The 18,540-nt window shown below is 32.8% G+C and overlaps 1 protein-coding gene across 2 annotated transcripts; it reads right to left on the bottom strand.

Moving 5' to 3' along the window:
• Positions 1-6,908: 6,908 nt before the first annotated feature.
• On the bottom strand, positions 6,909-18,011 carry LOC118028140 (vacuolar sorting protein 18). 2 transcript variants are annotated; one of them, XM_035031676.2, is made up of 24 exons: positions 17,853-18,011; positions 17,606-17,771; positions 17,314-17,526; positions 16,825-16,964; positions 16,608-16,703; positions 16,316-16,383; positions 16,050-16,151; positions 15,651-15,795; positions 15,225-15,368; positions 14,666-14,785; positions 14,439-14,495; positions 14,250-14,309; positions 13,625-13,732; positions 12,840-12,982; positions 12,424-12,502; positions 11,584-11,646; positions 11,287-11,417; positions 10,656-10,761; positions 10,116-10,304; positions 9,357-9,584; positions 8,988-9,143; positions 8,329-8,490; positions 7,597-7,713; positions 6,909-7,370 (listed from the first exon to the last, which is right to left on the bottom strand). In XM_035031676.2, exons 2-24 carry the CDS (start codon positions 17,766-17,768, stop codon positions 7,194-7,196), a joined length of 2,967 nt encoding a protein of 988 aa, XP_034887567.1. In that variant the 5' UTR covers positions 17,769-17,771; positions 17,853-18,011; the 3' UTR covers positions 6,909-7,193. The 2 variants fall into 2 exon arrangements, with proteins under 2 accessions (XP_034887567.1, XP_073260082.1); XM_073403981.1 differs by having other exon boundaries at positions 17,858-17,992.
• Between the last annotated feature and the right edge of the window lie 529 nt (positions 18,012-18,540).

Here is an 18,540-nt window from a genome sequence, read left to right as displayed (position 1 = left end):
GTCTACGAACTTTATAAAGTTTAATAATATAATTTTTTTAATGAAACTATTGTTTTAAATATGTGATAAAAATATAGACGATAAAAAGTTAAATTCAATAAAAAAAAAAAACACTTCATAAAGCACATAAATCAAGACAATCTAAGTTAGTTTAAAAACCCCGTACCTCATACTAACCTTATAGAAAGATAAAATAAAAAAAAATTATGAAACTAAATTCTTAATCATCTTAATATTAAAAGGTGAAATTAATAAAAAAAATTAAAAACAATTATAACAAAATTTCAAAAAAAATTAAAAAAAACAAAATATTATGAATTATTATTATCATTCACAATGTAATATGTGGATAAACAATAATTTCATTATATTATTTAATTTTTATTTTTTAATAAAATTTAATAACTTGAATTCAATGCTTTCCCACGTTATGTATTAAAAAAAAAAAAAATTACTGCTAGAAAAAATAAATTCAATGCTTCCCCACGTCTTTTAGCTTTTCTTGTAATTGCGGAGAAAATTGCAACAAATTAACAATTTCAATCACATCAACACTCCAATTTCTCTTGAGAAAATCATGAGAACTTCACTTCTGTCCACCATTCATTCATCCAAGATATACGAGCCTCGAGCCTCACGCCCGTCCCAATACCATTTTATAAAGTAAAACCACTTCCTGTTTCCTGTTTTTACAAATCCGCTACTTTTCCTTTTATAAAATGACACACCCACACCCCTTCAGAACACTAGACGAAGCTTGATATAATTCTCTCACTCCAATCTGTAATCTCTGTTCTCCCAAAATATCGGAAGACCTCAGAAATGAGTTATTTGAACCGGGTTTGGATGGCTGCTACCGTGGCTGCAGTTGGATACCCTGATCAAGGGTGGAAATCCAGCTTAATATCACTGCACAATGGCAAGAGGAGGGTGTTCTCCGGCGGAGATGTGGTGGAGATCCGGCCACTTGCTGCCGCTTCTGTCGGATCGGATTGTATTGGTCTTGGAGGTTGTGGATCGGAAGAGGGAGTGAGGCAGAACGATGAGTCTCTCCGACAAGTCATGTACTTGAATTGCTGGGGCCAGGGGTAACTACGGTGAGAAGGTAGCGGTGACCGAGTGACTCAGTGATGAGTTTCAGAGTCCAAGGAGATTGACTAGGTGGTGATCTTTAGCCGATCACCTCAGCGGTGCGTTGACGAGGTGCAGGCTGGGGGATTGGCCAGAGTTGACTAGGTAGTGGATTGTGATCGATTGAATCAGTAGTGAGTTGTAGAGTCTGAGGCAATTGACCAGGTGGTGAGTTGTGGAATCAATGTTGAGAGGGGGATTGACTTTACATTGTGAATTTATTGCGGGGATGAGGAGATGATGGGAAAAAAAAATTAATGTGAATTTGTACAGAAACAAAATGTCAAAAATAATATTGCACTGTTTTTGTCTTATTTTATTTACTTATATTTATACCCATTATGATTGAATATTGAAATTAAATATTGTGAGCTTCAAAACCTAATCTCTTCAGGAATTTTCATTTTTAATAAGATTTTTACAAAAAAAAGAAAAGAAAAAAGAAGACAGCATAATATTCAAGCATCAAAATGACATGTCTATTCTTACATGAACATTAATCACGACCTTAATTTTCCATATATTAATTTGTTCCAGCTCTTGCACTTTCCAATTTTCGTTAAACAAATCTGTTAGTTGATCGTTAAAAATTGAGTTGATTTTTATTTGAAATAATATAAAATTATTAAATAGGCCCTAGAAAGATAATGAATACCTGGAACAGATAGGTGTTATGTGAAATGTTCTAGGCCGTGTTCATATTCTTTTTATAATGTAAAAAACAGGGTTTAAGTGATGTAATGTTTTAAAATAGGAAAAAAAAAAAAATCTAAAATTTAGGTTATTGATTTAGTTCAATAAATTCAATTAATTTAATTTCATGATTAACAAAAAGCCTTTGATAGTAGATAAAGTGAAGTATTTTTTATAACAATTAATTATAAAAAATAAATTGTCAATATCATGTATAAACTTGTTGTCGTTTCTTTGTGAATATCGTCTCACTACTAGAAAAAGCTCACCAAGATAGTTGTAATGCCACCACGAAAGTAGGAAGGCTCATTTTTAGTTTAGTTCGGTTTTTACCTATAAAAACAACTAAAAAACCCGAACCTGATTCCAACCAATTGGTTTCGTTTCGATTTAGTTTTCTATGTCAAAAACCAAAAAAACCTATATTTTTTTAATATCTAAAAGTTACTAAATCAAACCCATCTTCATCATCAGCAACCCTCACGACAATGTTAAATCCATACCAACCTGTTTTCAAGCAAATGACCTCCAACAGAACCATAAAAACGCATCGTGCTCTCTCACTTTAATCAATCACTCCTTACTATCACAAACCCAAAAACTTGCATAACCAAAAACCATACTCTCAAACACAAACAATCACCACCACAATAAACACTGCACAATGCTCATTGCCACTTTCTTTACCCATTTTCTTTATATATATATAAAATACTCAACAACTGCCAACAACTCAAATCACAGAATTAAGCCCAACCCCCACCCTTACTACCTCTACTAGTCACCTGATCTAGCCACCCTCATCATCAAACCACACTAGTTTCTATAAAAAACGCACACTACCAATAACCCAACAACCTAAACCACCACCAAGATCGAAGATCACTATCATCAAAAGCTCTGCATTTCTCTCATTTCTCTACTGCCCCATTAAATATATTCATCAACTCTTTTAATTTCTTATAAGTAATCATCAAATGTCAAATTAATTTTTACTTTTTATCAATAAATTCTGTTGGATTTCTATTTTTATGGCATGGCCAGAATGATGCCAAAGTGAGAAACAAAAACTGTTAGGCAAAAAAAAAAAACAGAGAGAAATATTACTACTGCTAAGGCTTAGGGGTGTTGCTAGGATGATAGATCTGGAGATGCAAATTAAAGAATAAAGATTGGAAGGTTAGGTGTGACGTGTGGAAGCTTGGGTGGGGCGGTTGGTTTGCAAGATATGGTGACGACTGATGAAAATTATGGAATGAGATTAATGAAGATTAAAGAACAAAGAATTGGGTGTGGACTTGTGAGTTTTGAGTGCCGTGGGAAGCTGTGAGGATTGAAGAGGTGTAGTGTGGGTTATGCGGCTTGTTTGTGAGAGGTATTTATAGAACCTTTATTTTAATTTGAGCTGGTTCGGTTCAATTTGAGTTTATCAGTTTTAGCATTATAAAACTGAAACTGAACCGGATTGAAAGTTTTTTTAAATATTCTAATTAATTATTTTTCATGGTTAAGCTTTTTCAATTTTCTCGGTTTAATAGGTTTTTCGGGTTTTTTTACTCACCCCTACATGGAAAGTTGCATGACAACACCGAAAAAAATCATGAGCGTCGTAAGAGTAATGACCTATAAATAAAATCAAATAAAATATCATGAAGTGAGTATCTCATGCTTATATTTAATCAATTTATTTAATTTAATTCAAAAACAAGATTTCTTTTTTTAAAAGCTAAACTTAACAAAGAACAACTAATAAAAAAAAATCTTAAATAGCCTCAGTCATTTTTAAAATTAATGAAAATCCTATAGAAGGTAAATAAAAAAAATAACAGAACTTGGACTTCAATTAAATAAATGTTGAAGGATATAACTGAAAAAAATGAGCTTATAAAATAAAAAAACAAACAACCAAACTCGTGCCAAATTCTTAAACCTGGGTTAATCTTTTAAATTTACAACTCGTGAAATCCTTAACTCAAACTCAATTCCTAACTAATTTAATATCCATGAATGAAATAAAAAGAATATCAATTTAAAAATTTTTCAAAAAAAATAATAGTAATCAAAATAATGATGATCAAATTTAATATGAAAAACACTGTATGAGGATCAAATTGCAAGAATAAATTCAATTTTAAAAATTATCTCAAATAAAACAAATAACAATTGAAAGAATGAAAACAAAATTTGATAGATAAAAATATTGGAGGAGGATGAAAGAAAAAAAAATCTTATTTTATGGATTGTTTCAAATAGAATAAATAGTAATAAAAAAACATGGGTCAGATCTAAAAAAAAATAAAATTGAAGGGTAGTTTTAAAAATTTAGAGGGTCAAGTGCAAAGATTGAGGAGGATAGAGAAAAGAAGGGAAATAAAGAAAAGATTGTCGATGCCAAATCTAAGGTCCATTGGCCACATGTGTTGTCCAGATATAGAGGGGCAACCAAGATGATTTGAACGCTGCTCTAGAATCATCTGGTAGCTGAAAGCCCTCCCACTCGCTGCTCGAATGGTGCAGGCATAACCCACACATTGACGTGTACAATGCATGTGGCAACTATTTTTTTTAAAATAACATTTATATTTATTAAATAACCAAATTAACACTTAGTCAACTTGATTATAACTAAAAAAAACTAGATGAAAATATAAAAAATCCCTTAAATGCAAGTTTGGTAATTCTTTCTTTTAAGGGTAATTTAGTTATTTTATTGTATTAAAAAAGTAAAAGCATTAAAAGCCCCTGAACATCAGTTTAATGATTTTTTATTTTAAGAGCAATTAAGTTTATTTTATTGTGTAAAAAAAATATAAAAAGTCCAATTTGTCCTAAATCAATATGGTAATGACTAATGAATCCTAATAAAAAGATTATTTTACCGCTAATGAATGGTTCATTGTTTTTGTTTAGGAAGGGCAAGGATGTCATTGCATTATAGTAATCCATAATATTCTAAGTATTTGTATACAATGAAACATTGAGGTCTCTTAATTTTTTTGATAATATGTTTTACCTTGTACTTTAAAAGGATTCAATAGGATAAATCATTCATTTCATTTTGATATTATTAGGAAAAATCAAGTAAAATGTGCTGCCTTCTATTTGGAAGTAATATTTTTTTTAATGATTTATTAAAAGAATATGTTACATCTTTTAGTACAACTAAAAGATTTGGGATGGTTTTATTTATATGAACACCACTCCTATATATTTTTTATTTTCATACTTAAACTTTTTTTTTAATTGTTTTTTTGGTCCATTTGATCAAATGATTTAAATTTGTAAAAGAACAAAAAACATTCAAAGAAAAATAATGTACACATGAAAACCATGTGGTCAATTTGAAAATCACTCTAATAGATATTTTGGTCTAAAACTTTATTTTTGTTTATATTTTTTTACTCTCTGGTTTTGAGAAAAGAGAGACTAGTAGAAAAAAAGTAAGAAAAAAAGTTATTGATTCACTACATTTCAACCACCAATAAGAGCAATCTTTGTATTGATGGGATCCTTTTTTCTAGAGGAGTTCAAAAAAGATGTTTCCCTATAAATATTTCAGGAAAAAAGACATTGATGTTTGTTTGTTATTTGGTTGGGTTTTTTTTTTTTTTTTAGTGTTTTTAGAGTGTTTTGAGGTTGATATGTGGTTTTTAAAGGTTTAAAGTATTTTCAAGAATCAAAAATTGAATTTTTGGGATCCTTGGATCCCCATTTTAAAATAAATTAGTTAGCAACCTATTGTCTAATTGTTTTTTTTTTTTTTTAAATATAGGAGCACATTGTCATCTTCTAATAAAAAAAACACAAGACACACTCAGGTATTTTTTTTTTATTAAGGCTAGATGTGTAGGCCTGACCTATCAGCACATGGCCCCATTGCTTTTTACCCCTTTAATATATTGTTTAATTGCATTATACTTTAACACGATTATATATGAAGTTTTTATAAAAACATAAATCATTTTTTATTAGCAACACATTTAACCACTAAGATAAAATGAATGAAAATATTTTAAAGAAAAAGGACAGTGTAAAATATTTATTTGTGTATCTATCTTTTATATTTACTATGAAGATTAGCTTTCTGTTTCAATTTTTAATTAGTGTTAATTTATAAATTCATATATTTCTTAGTTTATTTTATAAAGCATAAACATCCTTTTGTTTCTCAAATAAGAATATATGATACATGAAAACATATCCATAAATTAATTATTTTTTTATGTTAGAAATTGACTTGAAATCCTACATGTAGTGTAAACATATTTGTGTTTCTTAATTAAAAAAATCTTGATATTTTAAAATATATCCACAATATTAACACATTCTTTTATTATATTCAAATTTAACTTGAAATTCTATCTACGTTTGTAGCACAAGTGACAAGACTAGTTAAATACATAAATGATATGATTTTTTTTACAAAAAATATAAACCTTTTTTAAAAAAGAGAAATTGACTTGATTTTATAAATTAAAAAAAGAAAAACACAAATATTTCTTTAGAAAGGAGTGTAATTGATAAAATGAGTGATATATTTCTTAGCTTATTTTAAAAAAGATAATTTCTGATTTTTTTAAAAAAATTCAGAAATAAAAGTTCACTCCATTAATTTTAATTTTTGGGTAGAAATTATAGTTTTTAAAAGCATAAAGTGTAAACTGTAATGGCACGCAGGCAAAATGTAGCATGATGGAGGTTATTAACTCTTAATTTCAATGGTCTATTTTAAGCCAATTTTAATTTAAGGGCCAAAAAAGTTTCGTGATTAAGAATCCCTTTGACATAATTTATAAAAAATAAAATTTGAGTTCTAAGTTTTAATTCAAAATTTTTTTTCCTAAATAATTTATAACAAAAACGAATTAAGTTAAGGTTATGTTTAATTAAAAATAACTATTTACTTTTTTGAAAAACAGTATATTTAAATTTAAAACTTTTAACTTTTGATTAAAACCAAATTCTGATTTAAATAAAAAATATTTTTAATTAAATATATTTACAAAATTCATAGAAACACAGCCTAATTATAGTCTTGTGACATCATCTTATCAGAAGCGCCAACATGTCATGTACAACAGATATTTCAGTATCCTTAAAACGTGATACTCTCTTGTATGTGTGTTTCTGTTTTTCTTTACAAAAATAAAACAATCAAATTTAAAATTAATAATGTATAACACTAAGAAAATAACAATAACAACACCCTTTTTCTTGTTGGTTCTTAAGGTGGGAACTCTTCATTCCATATGGATAAACAAGCAGCAAAAACCCTTTCAAAAGCTATCTAAAATTGTTGATAATTATATTGCCACAAGCAAGCAGAACACTTAATGACAAGCATGCAACCACAAAAGTAGGGTATGGGGTCATACCGGTAAAGAGAGGGTCCTCATGTTCGCAAGGTTGTTTTGTGGTTTTATCTCCCATGAATTGACCAGCAGTGCTTCTTCAGAGAGGATAAAAGGCAAAGAGATCTGACGGATCATCAATTCACCACAAAATGGACATTCACTTGCAATTGCATCATCCAGTTGAGAACGGAGCTGGAGATCACGACATAAGAAAGTCGATTAAATTCACCATTAAGAAGCTTTAGTTCATAATTGTTAGTAACAGGAGGTATATTGTTCTCAGGTGTACACAAAAGCCATTAACCAGGATTAAGTATATGCATAAATCTCACTGAAAGTGAAGACTGCTATTGAAAATTAATAACTACTTCATATTGCCACCGAATGTTTACTTGTAAATGACAAACATAAAACAGACCTTGTCTGCAGGAGTCATGCTAGTAATGGAATCCTCAGTTATGCCACCATTCATGTCTTTCCTAGCTCCGTCACCAAGCAACGTAAGCTGCTTCTGCAGATCCAGTATATATTCTGCCTGCATCATTCATTTGAAAAAAACAAAACAAAAAAGAGGCTGAAAGGGTCAGATCAAATATGAAGTTCCTGAGAGTGAGATATTTTTACAACCAGAAATTTCACAAATGCAGAAGCAGAGTTCTACTTTCAGGGCACAAGTAGAATAATAGGCTTGTGCAGATATAGTTATCCACAATCCGGATGATCATTCAATCACAATTTTGCCAGCATAATTCCTCTGTTCAGAACTAACTATAAAACTAACAAATGCAATTCTTACAATCTGCACAAGTTGTAACCAATCAATGCTCTTTTTTTCTTCCATCCTCAAGAAAAAACGATGGTGGGTTTGACTAGCAGAGGCCAAGTTGTTTTAATGGTCGTGCTAGTGAAACATAATGCATTTCCAAGTGATGCTTTCTGATTTGATTAATGTTGTAGCCATTAATGGATGTGCTTTTTATGATATTCAAAGTAGAAATAAATGGTAGTATGATCGGCTATTTAATCAGATTAGAAGTTACTTTGACTTTCAAGTTGCACCTACCAAGTAAAATGTCATCTTGATTCTCAAATTTGCAACAGCAGCATTTAACCAAAAATACTATGTGAGAAATGCTGCACATCAACTTACTTGAGTTTCATTGACAGAACATGTCACATGGGCAATCAAGCAATGCACATGAAAGGCATGTCCACATGGAAATACATAGAAGGGAGCCATTTGTCCTACTGATGTATAGCCCCGAGACATACGGTAGTCCCCACCCACAATCAAGATTTTGCGCTTACAAACCTGAGAAGAATAAATTCAGTAAGATGACAACAGAATTTAACAAGTTCAAATATGAGCTATGCAACTGGAAACAGTTGCTTTATGGAACAGTAAAAATCTTGGACTACCAACCGTGAGGGTCCAAGTTTGAATCATGAGAGGAACCACCTCATGCGGAAATACTGAAGGCTGGGACTATCTCCAAAGTCCAAGATCTAGTTCCTATGACCCAACTACAGTGTGATGACAACAAGGTAATGACACCAATTAAAATAAACATAGTACAGGGGGAAGACCTATTTAGGCCCACCTATTTCAGCCTTGGAATCTTTTAGAGTACATGGAAAACTTCAGCAAAAAGTTTCCAAGGTGAGACTAAGCCAAAAAAGCATCCTTTTTCTCCCAAGGCAAGTGAAGGGTAAAGTGATATCCCAACCAATGCAAGTACATGGAAAAAGATCAAGTGTAGCTTTAGCATGCAGATTGTGAATGGAACTAAAGACTGGAATGGCCAATACCCCACATTCCTCATCACGGTCAATGACAGCATATCTTTGAGCAAGTGCACTAATATCATTTCTTATGTTGTCAGCGCCATGTGTAGCATCATTCATCTCCTGTTTTAGTTGTTCGATTTGGTTGTTGTAATCCTCCAATGATGAGCAAATTGCCTCCTACACTCACACAAGAGAGTCAACTCTAGTATAGAAGCCAGCAGCCAAGGGACAGTAAAATACTCAAGTTGTAGAATGTTCATAACAGGCATAAAATTAGAAGGGCACACAGCAGCTCAAATGGCAATCGGAGAGACAATATTTGAAAATAAGGTAAGAAAGGATCAATTTTGTCATGGAAAATTATCCCAAACATCAGGGTAACAAGATTACCTTGAAGTCATCAATTAGGGCAAAGTCTGGAAAGAACGGTAATATATCCTCAATCTTTAGAAGGCCATCAGTTTCCTTGAGAAATGCTATTGCCTTCCTTATATTCTCCCTTTTAGTTCCCTTTTCTTGTTCGATAACATGCTTGGCAACCATAAGCCAAAGCTTCTTTCTCAAATCTTCGTCATCTTCCACCTTGTCAGCTTCAGCCATTGCAAGCTCGGGGTCAACCTAATTACAAGCAGGAAAATATGTCAAAAGTACAAGACCACACAGAGATACATAAAAAAAGGTTACAAGATTGTGTCTCATCTCCGAATCTAAATGGGTGGCTGAAGACTAGAGGAAAAACCAATTTCATTTCTGAGCTCCTTGGATTTGGAGGTGTCTGTAAATTCAGTTTGATAGAACTCTTAAGGGCTTTTTCCTTTTCGACTTGGGGCTATCATGTCTTATTCAACTTGGAATTTTGGGTTTTTTTTCCCTTCAACTATCTTATCTGAAAATTGTAATGGGTTAAATAATTCTATGAGGTGCCTGGTGGATAAAGGTAAAGCAAAATTTGTAGGGTTTGGTAAGAACGAGAGCCCCCATGGAAAGAAAAGAAAAATCTGTAAACAAATTTGGTGGTGGATTTCAGAATATAAAATTTCAATCATGAATTATCCCTTTCCTCAGATTTTATTCCATCCAGTGTTCATTTGTGAACCCTGACCTTCTAGATTTCTAGCCATATTTGCTAAAACTTGCAGAAAATATCACCTGTAGAGCAAGAGCAACTGCTTCTTCGTGCATGGACATCATGCTGTATATGTGAACACAGGCACGCATCCGCTTTTCTTTGAGGCAAAGGCGCAAGGCATACTTGGGATCATAGAAGAAATCTGGACCATTTTCTCGTCCTTTCCCAAACTTGCATTGTAGGAAACGCAAAAGTGCATCATCATCTTCCTGAATATAAATGAAACAAAATATCATTAAGGCAGCCCTCAAATGAACTGTGATAATACTGTTTGGGCAAAAACTCGTGGGTGAAGAAAATAAAAAGATAAAATAACTCAAGTGCTTTCATGGAATAACTTCAGGAGCAAGAAAGTTTGGAATGACTATTGTGGCATCAAAAGGATCCAGAAAGTACATGTAGTTTACTTATCCAGATACAGACCCACTGGCATACTTAACCTTTTTTCAGTAAACAATTCAAATCAAAATCTTAAAATGATATGGAGCATGTCAAACAAAATATGAAATTACAAACTTAAAGACATTTCCACCTGTTAAAATTCTAAGAACAAACCCAACCTGTTTAGCATAGAGAGAAAGAAGCAAGTTGTGAACTCCAGGATCCTCATTATGCAAACAATGAACACAGAATTCCAAATATTTGATGACTTCATGGGTTTCATTCCTGCAGGTGACATATAGTTGCAGTGAAAAGAGATCCGCAATTCACCAGAAACATCAAATACATAATCCAACATCTATATCTTAGTAACTGAACAGGAAATAGAACTTCTGAAGGTTATTGCAATTTATAACTATTGATCTATCAATTGGCGGTCATGTCTGATGATACATAGATACAAACTTTCTTTGACAAAAGTAATTTTTTTGGTCATGAAATCTACAGATCAGATCAAAAGAAATGTTTATGCCACAGGTTGGAAAAGCAGGCCAACGATTGTGATTAGATGACAGCTCAAAGAGAGAAACCAGAAGGATTGGGAAATCTAGCACTGGTGTGAGCAGCAGCACCAAAGCTAAACTCAGACTTTCTATCATTTACAAGTCTTGTTTAGAGCCAAAAACAACTAAATAATAATGGAGACTATCACAAGAAAATTAAGCTCGTTTTCATGCTTACAGAAGTAGAAATTCACACCCCTCTGATAAAAAGAAAAATGTAATAATTGAAAAAAGTTGCACCCATTACTTTGCATGAGGTTCACTTGAATAACGCATCATTGCAGGAATCAGTTTTCTTGGGTTCAGGTTTTTTGTGGTCATCCATGACTCAACTGTTTCATATGCATCAAGAACAATGAGATCTGGAGCAAACTTGTACTGCAAAGCAAAAACAATCTCGCTAAGTACCTTTATAGAAAATTGGACTAAAAACAAGGTGGTGTGGACTCTTAAGAGTACAGAAAGCATTACAGCAAAAAACCTCGCTGCAACCATCCATGATTGGGAAAATGAACCATATTTCAAATCACACTTAAACATGTACCTGAAGGTCTATTGGAACAGCAGGTTTCTGAAGCACTTCTAATGCTTTCTTTGTTTCTCCTTGCTGGAGTTAAACGCCACCCACCCACCAAAAAACAAAGGCAAATTAATAGTATGAATCGCCAGGAACAAGAACTCAGGCATAGAAAGCTGCCTACCTACATGCCTCCACACACACACACACACACACACACATATGGTTTTGTACTATGTGTGCTGTCATACAGTGTACCTGTTTGGTCAGATGCTAGAGTTTTTTTTATAAAAAAACACTTTCGATGCCATTGCTGAGGAACAGGATAGTTTTCCTTTCTCTGTGGTGTCATGCTTTACGTGGTTTTAGGGGACTTAGCTTAGGTGACAATCAGTGTGATTGGGGTGCTGTTTCATGATATTCCTTTTGCTTTCTTAATTTGGAGACTTATTCTCTATCATGCTTTTGTAACTCTATTTAGTCAGTTAATATAATTTTATTTTATCAAAAACAGTGTGTGTGCGTGTGCTAAGAGAAGAAATAAAGAATCCTAAGCACCACTGTCAGCTAACAGACACTATCAACAAAAAGTATCTGACCAAATGAAGATAGAGCTTTTTTACTTAACGAAGCTACTAAAACCTATCTGCTACAGTCAAAAGGACTGTGTTCTCATATTAGAAGGATTTACCACACTAAAGTTGAAGGCAAATATAGTATTAATTAGTTTTGTTCTATGTTCTCACCCTCTAACCCCACTCAATAAAAAAGAAAATAGAGGACAATTTTATTCTCCAATGAAACTAAACTACAAAGCATGGCAACTAACAACAATGTTCAGCAAATAAACAAAGGTTGTGAAAGCACCTGAATATAGTGGTGAATTACAATTTCATATTGTTCCTTCAGACTAGCAAAATACACTAGTTCTTCAACTCTGCCATAGCTGCAGAAAAGTATTTGAGCTAAAATTCACTCCAGCATATTTTTAAGAGACAAGAACAATCAAGAAGTCAAACAAAAAACCAATAGCAATTTATGCATGTGGAAGCAAGGACACCCGAGATGGTTTGATGCTGGGCAAAACTATCATAGTGCAAACGAGTTCTTTAACATGCAGTAGAATAAGGAACTAATATTAATAGAATGGAATCACATCAAACAAGAAAAATTGGTTATTTATCTGGTTCCAAGCACATTTGTCTCAAATAAGACTAGAGGCAGACACTGTCGGTCTAAAGGCTAAATAAGTGTCAAACACTACCAAAAATTTATATGATTACCTCTCTAGAAGTCTCATAGTAGTTGCCTCATCCAACACATCCTTGCAGTCACCGAGGAAAGCACAAAACTCTTGATTGATTGATTGGTACTCAGAACTATGTTTCTCCAAAGCATTATCCTCTTCCAAGAGTAGCCGATTTATCTAGAAAATTGAATGTGAAATTCATTGCTAAAATTTAATGATCTCAGATATAATCATTGATGCATATATGGATTGAAAAACTTTTCAAGCAATAGAACTTTTACATGCTAAAACATTACAGCTCATTCAGCAACTAAAAATGTTCATGTAGTAACAAACATAGCAGAGGTGAATTACTACTTACTACTAATGCAACAAGTGAAGAATGTCCAAGAATTTAAATCAGAACATCTCAAAAGCTGCTGCATACTCTTACAAAAAAATTTCTGCTTAAAGTAAAACAGAAGTAGCTGGCAAACCATGACCTCCAAGAAACAAAACATCCACTAGCATGGTCATGCCCGACAAATAATACAAAATGTTCGCTTTCATTTTTTTCAATTTAATTTCAGTAGATATTAGCATTTGACTTTTGAGAGAAGTAGACATAAAAGTGGAACATTAGAAGTAGAACAAAGCAAAAAGTACAGAAATGTCTGGTATTGTCAAATGCATATATCAAACCTATGCTCGTTTCTCTCTTGTGCCAGTATCATCTATTAAATTGACAATGCAATCAATCTAGAGGATCAAAGGCCAGTTAAGACCACATATCTGAGATAGTTTTTTATAGAAGATACATGTCAGATAAATAAGTAAAACCTTATCCAAGTACAATTCAGTTGCCCATGTGGAAATCATTGTTATTTGGCACTTGTCATCCTTGGCAAGATTATCAAGCTTCCGCAACAAGAAAGTTCGCAAAGCATCCTGCATGTAAGCAAAGCTAAGTAAGAATTTCTTTTACAAGCCAATCCTTTTCTTTTGGCAGCCCAGAAAGCAGAAGTTATCATAAATTAAATGCAGATGTAACTTTTCTCAAGTCCTGACTTTATACAACTATACAGCTACCTATATTTACAGACTCGGACTACCAATAGTAAAAACCATATTATGTGTGCAATTCATATAAATAGAATGATAGGCATGGTTAAAATACAAAAACTAGGTTGAGTGTTTACCCAATTGAAGTTTACTCAATGAAGCATGAAGGTCACATGTGAACTAATGATGGGGAACTAAAATCCTTCTCAAACTCTCGTTTTAGTATTGCATTTGCTATTTATATATTTATAAAGAAGCATGGACAATTTATGTATTCAATGTAGAAGAAGCATGGACAACTTCTGGCAGAAAACATGATATGATGCATATGACATGCAATCATTTTGTTAAAATGAAACTAACATGACTATAATGCAGAAAATACAAATGGTCCTGAGTTTACCTGTTCCCCTACACTAATAAACTTCAACGTAACTTCCTCAAATGATAATATGTAATTAATCTGAAAAGAAGAAGAGAAAACAAGACAAAAAAGAACTCTTATTAGTTATATGTCATCTTCTAAATAATGGCACAATCACATAATGAATGAGCTATTTGAAAAAATAAAATCAAGAAAAAAAGAATTCACTTTTGCATAGAAAGATGCTGCTCTTAGAAAATCCCTGGAGGTGAAAGCAGCATCCGCCTGCATCAGAAACCACTCCAGTTATACACTGGCCAGATAACAACAAGGATTCTCCAAAAGATACTGCTTGCAGATGAAATTGAAATTTAAGGTGCCGTAATTTTAAACTTAAATTCATATATCACAAACCAGCTACTATTTCACTTGCAGCGTGGTTTATTAGACATTACCTGCACTAAATATACTTGGTCTCTCTGGAGTGGGTCTCGGCAATTTGCTAAAGCTGCAGCATATTCTTTCATGTCTAGATACACCTTCCACATATCTCTCCCTTCATCGTTAACAGACACCTATTTATTTCTCAATACAGTGGCACAAAACGAATAAATTACTTTCTTATGCAACATTGACATAAGAATAGAGGACTAGAGAACAATCAAGACGCTGGCAGATTTAATATTTTCCTTAGTAGTTTTAGTTTTCTTATATAGTTCAGGAATGCTTGCGCTATTTGAATTCTACATGAGTTATATAACTTTTAATGGTGATTCCTCTTCTAAAAGGATTAGGATTTAGACCTAAAACTCGTATAAATTGGGCTGCCAATGCTGTTTTTCAGAAATGTCTTATATTATTATCAATCTATTTACATTTTAGAGGTTTTCTATGCACTCTAAACCTATTTTTCTAGTTCCAGCTTCATTTTCTTCCAGTTTTTGCCATCGAAATTCTATTCTTTTCTTTTTTGAGTTAATTTCTCTTCCCACCGCCACATCATGAGATACAAACCTGAAAAATAGAATTTTGGTCGTATGCATAGAACAAGCCAGCAGTGGCATCACTGCATAATCCGATAACACCTCTTGAAACCGATTCTGATGTTTGGTCAAACTGAAGCTCCTCTATAATTTGCTCACTGATTCTGTTAACAACCTATCAAAACATGACAAAGAAGTATGAACACCTAAAGAAGGTAAATGCATAAATTGGAAAATCCTAGGTGATGCGAAGGCAACCTAATTTAAATCCAAAATACTTCAGTCGTTGAACATGAGATGTAATAGAAGAGACTACGCAAAAGTAAAGGCCTCATAACCAGAAATAGTTACAAAAACTGAAGGTAATGAATGAAAACTTATGTTTATACTCACTCATAAAGTCAACCAATTGGCATTATCAAGAGTAAGAGTGTCATGTGTGCTTGTTATGACTTACCTTAACCTTGTTTCCAATAAGAAGTAAGAAATGAAATTCAGAAACTGCCATTGAACTTGGTTTAACTGCATCAACACCATCACTTAATTTTGAATAGTCCAAAAGAGCCTTATTCTCCACAAAATTCTCATCACCATTTATGTAACTGCCCAAGAAATTTCCATTGAACAACTGTAAGTAAAGGTTTTGCAATAGAAAAAGCATTTGCTAAAACATTGAGGACTAACAAGCGGCACATGTAGAGAAAATACAATAGCCATTTTCTAAGACATCAGTGGAACACAAAGCTGTACCAGCAACACAAATTTTTTTATCATTTACAAAAATGTGACAAATAAAAGAACTTTAACAGATGCTTCTGTGGATATAAAGGGAGTAGTCAAGAATGATATTCCTTACCTATGCTGCGCTCCAAAATTTAAGCCACCATGATAGATACCTGCTCCAGAAAGCCATGCAAAATGCATTGCTCTTCTTTGCTTGATAAAAAAATGCAATTCACTGATAGATGACCAAAACAGCACAGGAGCTTCATGATCAGAAAGTTCAAGAAAAAATGGAAAATAACTGTTCCCAGGTCATCATACAAAACCATAAATTACAGATTACAAAAATAATTAAATAAGTAAAGGAACTTGAATAAATTTAGGCAATGAAGTGCTTGCCTGTTTGGTATTTCCCCTGGCAGTTCCATAAAATGCACCGCGCGTTCCAAGTAACTAGCAAAAACTGTCTACAAATGCTAACAACTAATAAGAATTCAATTTGAATTATAGCGCATATCATGTAAAACAAACTGCTGCAAGCCAATAACGAGTTGTTCCAGTCACTTGATAAGAAATTCTTATCACAGCCACAAAAAAATTCAGGATCAAAAGCACAAAGAAGATAAAAGAGTTCTACAACAATCAGTTACTTCATGATAGCACACAGAATTTATATCAGAAACAAACTTACCTCCAATAATCCAATTCCAGTAAAAGAATAAAGTCGTGTTGGAGTAACAGCCATCACATAATATCTGGTTACATTGCTTAAGCTAGCCGTTTCCATCTGCAAACCAACAAGAGATCATTTACTTAAGCACAGACATACATGCCCTATAATTAATCCCAAAATGCAATTCCTTCAAATTTATCAACTTTTATCAACCAAAACCAAAGAAAGAGTAAACCTGCAAAGCCATAAAAGCTTCAGGCAATTCCTTTAATTCAAACAAAAACTTTATATACTTCTCCCTCTTATCTTTCTCATCTACAGCCATCTCAAACAGCTGCCCATTATCAGTCCCAATAACAACTTCCTTTGTAGACGCTGCACAAGAAAACATACTTCACAGTTCATCAAAACCATTAATTCCAGTCACTTTCTACAAGTAACTCAAAAGGATGTCATAATCACTTAAACTTCTATCTTTTTTCACTTTAATCAAAATTATACCATAATTTAGCAAGTTAAATCAAACTAACACATCACACAAACCCCTCTCTAACTTGAAATCACAATTCAGACACAGTAATAAAATTTACGACAAAACGAAACTAACATAAATTTCCACAGGGTTGAGCTTTTACTTTTTTTCACTTTAATCCACAATTAACATACACATTTAAACTAAGATTTTTCTTTAAACAAGCATTTAAAAAAAATCAAAACTAATTACCTTCAGTAATCAGTTGTCGATTCCAAGCAACAGCATTAACGATCAAACCTTTCAACCTCCCAAGCACACGTGGCTTACTCCATTTAGCATGCATATAAAACGTCTCCGCACCACCTCCACCAATAACGGTGGCGATACAGTGGCTACCACCAGGATCCACAAACACTCTATGTATAGATTGATCGCCAGGGCGTCCACTAGAAAGATCAAAATCTAGCATTTCAAGGAAGAAAATTAGAGATTTGCTTCTTTGACAGAGACAACCGGAATAATATGAATGTGAATTGAGTACCGGAAGAACCGCCGGCGCCGAAATCGTGTCGAATAAGCCAGCCTTTGCTGGTACCTAATAAGATGACATCGTTTCCTGCTGCCATACAGGTGATAACACCACGGCCTTTTGATGCGTACCGTTCTAGGAGATCGACGGTGAATACTTGCCGTGATTGATCCATTTCCTGCAAAGATTTTTGAGATGAAATTATTGAATTTATAAGCAATGGTTTTGATTTAGTTTTTTCTGAGAAAAATTGAGTTACCTGACTGTTTAATCGGAGACTGATCGACCGGGAACGTTGCCTGAGGTGGTAACCGTTGATTAATGAAGTTATCGGTTTACAGAGGGGTTTTAACGGATTTAACTTATTGAGTTCAATGAATGCACACGACGTCGTTCCTCGCCGCTTTGGTTTTACTCGCCTTTTTATTTTACAGTCTTTGTTTCAACTTTCAAGTATATCGTGGCCGAGTAAAGTTTTTTCTAATGTAAGAAAAAAATGACTATAATTTGAGTAAATATAGGTTAATTCAAGTGGCTTGAAATATGAAATTAAAATAATCTGCTTGAAAAAAATGGAAAAAATATTGTAAAGCTAAAAATTTAACAATCAAATGAAGAAAATTATATTTAAAAAATATAGCGTTAAAGAAAAAAACTCATCGGGCTATTTGACTAATCAACTCCTCGCAATATAAAATTAGAATAAAGAAAATATAATTTCAAAAAAAGAAATTAGTAAAAAAAAAATTAAAGCTCAATAAAAAAAACAAATTAATCCAGATTAAATTTATTTACTCACTATTAGTATAACCTAATAGAAATAAAAGCTAAAAATAAAAAAAGTTAAGAGCTATTAATTTAATATCAAATGATAAAATTGAAAAAAAAAATACCATAAAAAAATTAAAGGAAAAAAACCTGAGTCAACCCGGGTTAACCTAATTAAT

The sequence above is a fragment of the Populus alba genome, chromosome 13, assembly GCF_005239225.2.
Source record: "Populus alba chromosome 13, ASM523922v2, whole genome shotgun sequence".
In the NCBI taxonomy this organism is placed as follows: Eukaryota; Viridiplantae; Streptophyta; class Magnoliopsida; order Malpighiales; family Salicaceae; genus Populus; species Populus alba.
Note: the sequence above shows the minus strand (reverse complement) of the source record. Positions and strands in the feature narration are given on the sequence as shown.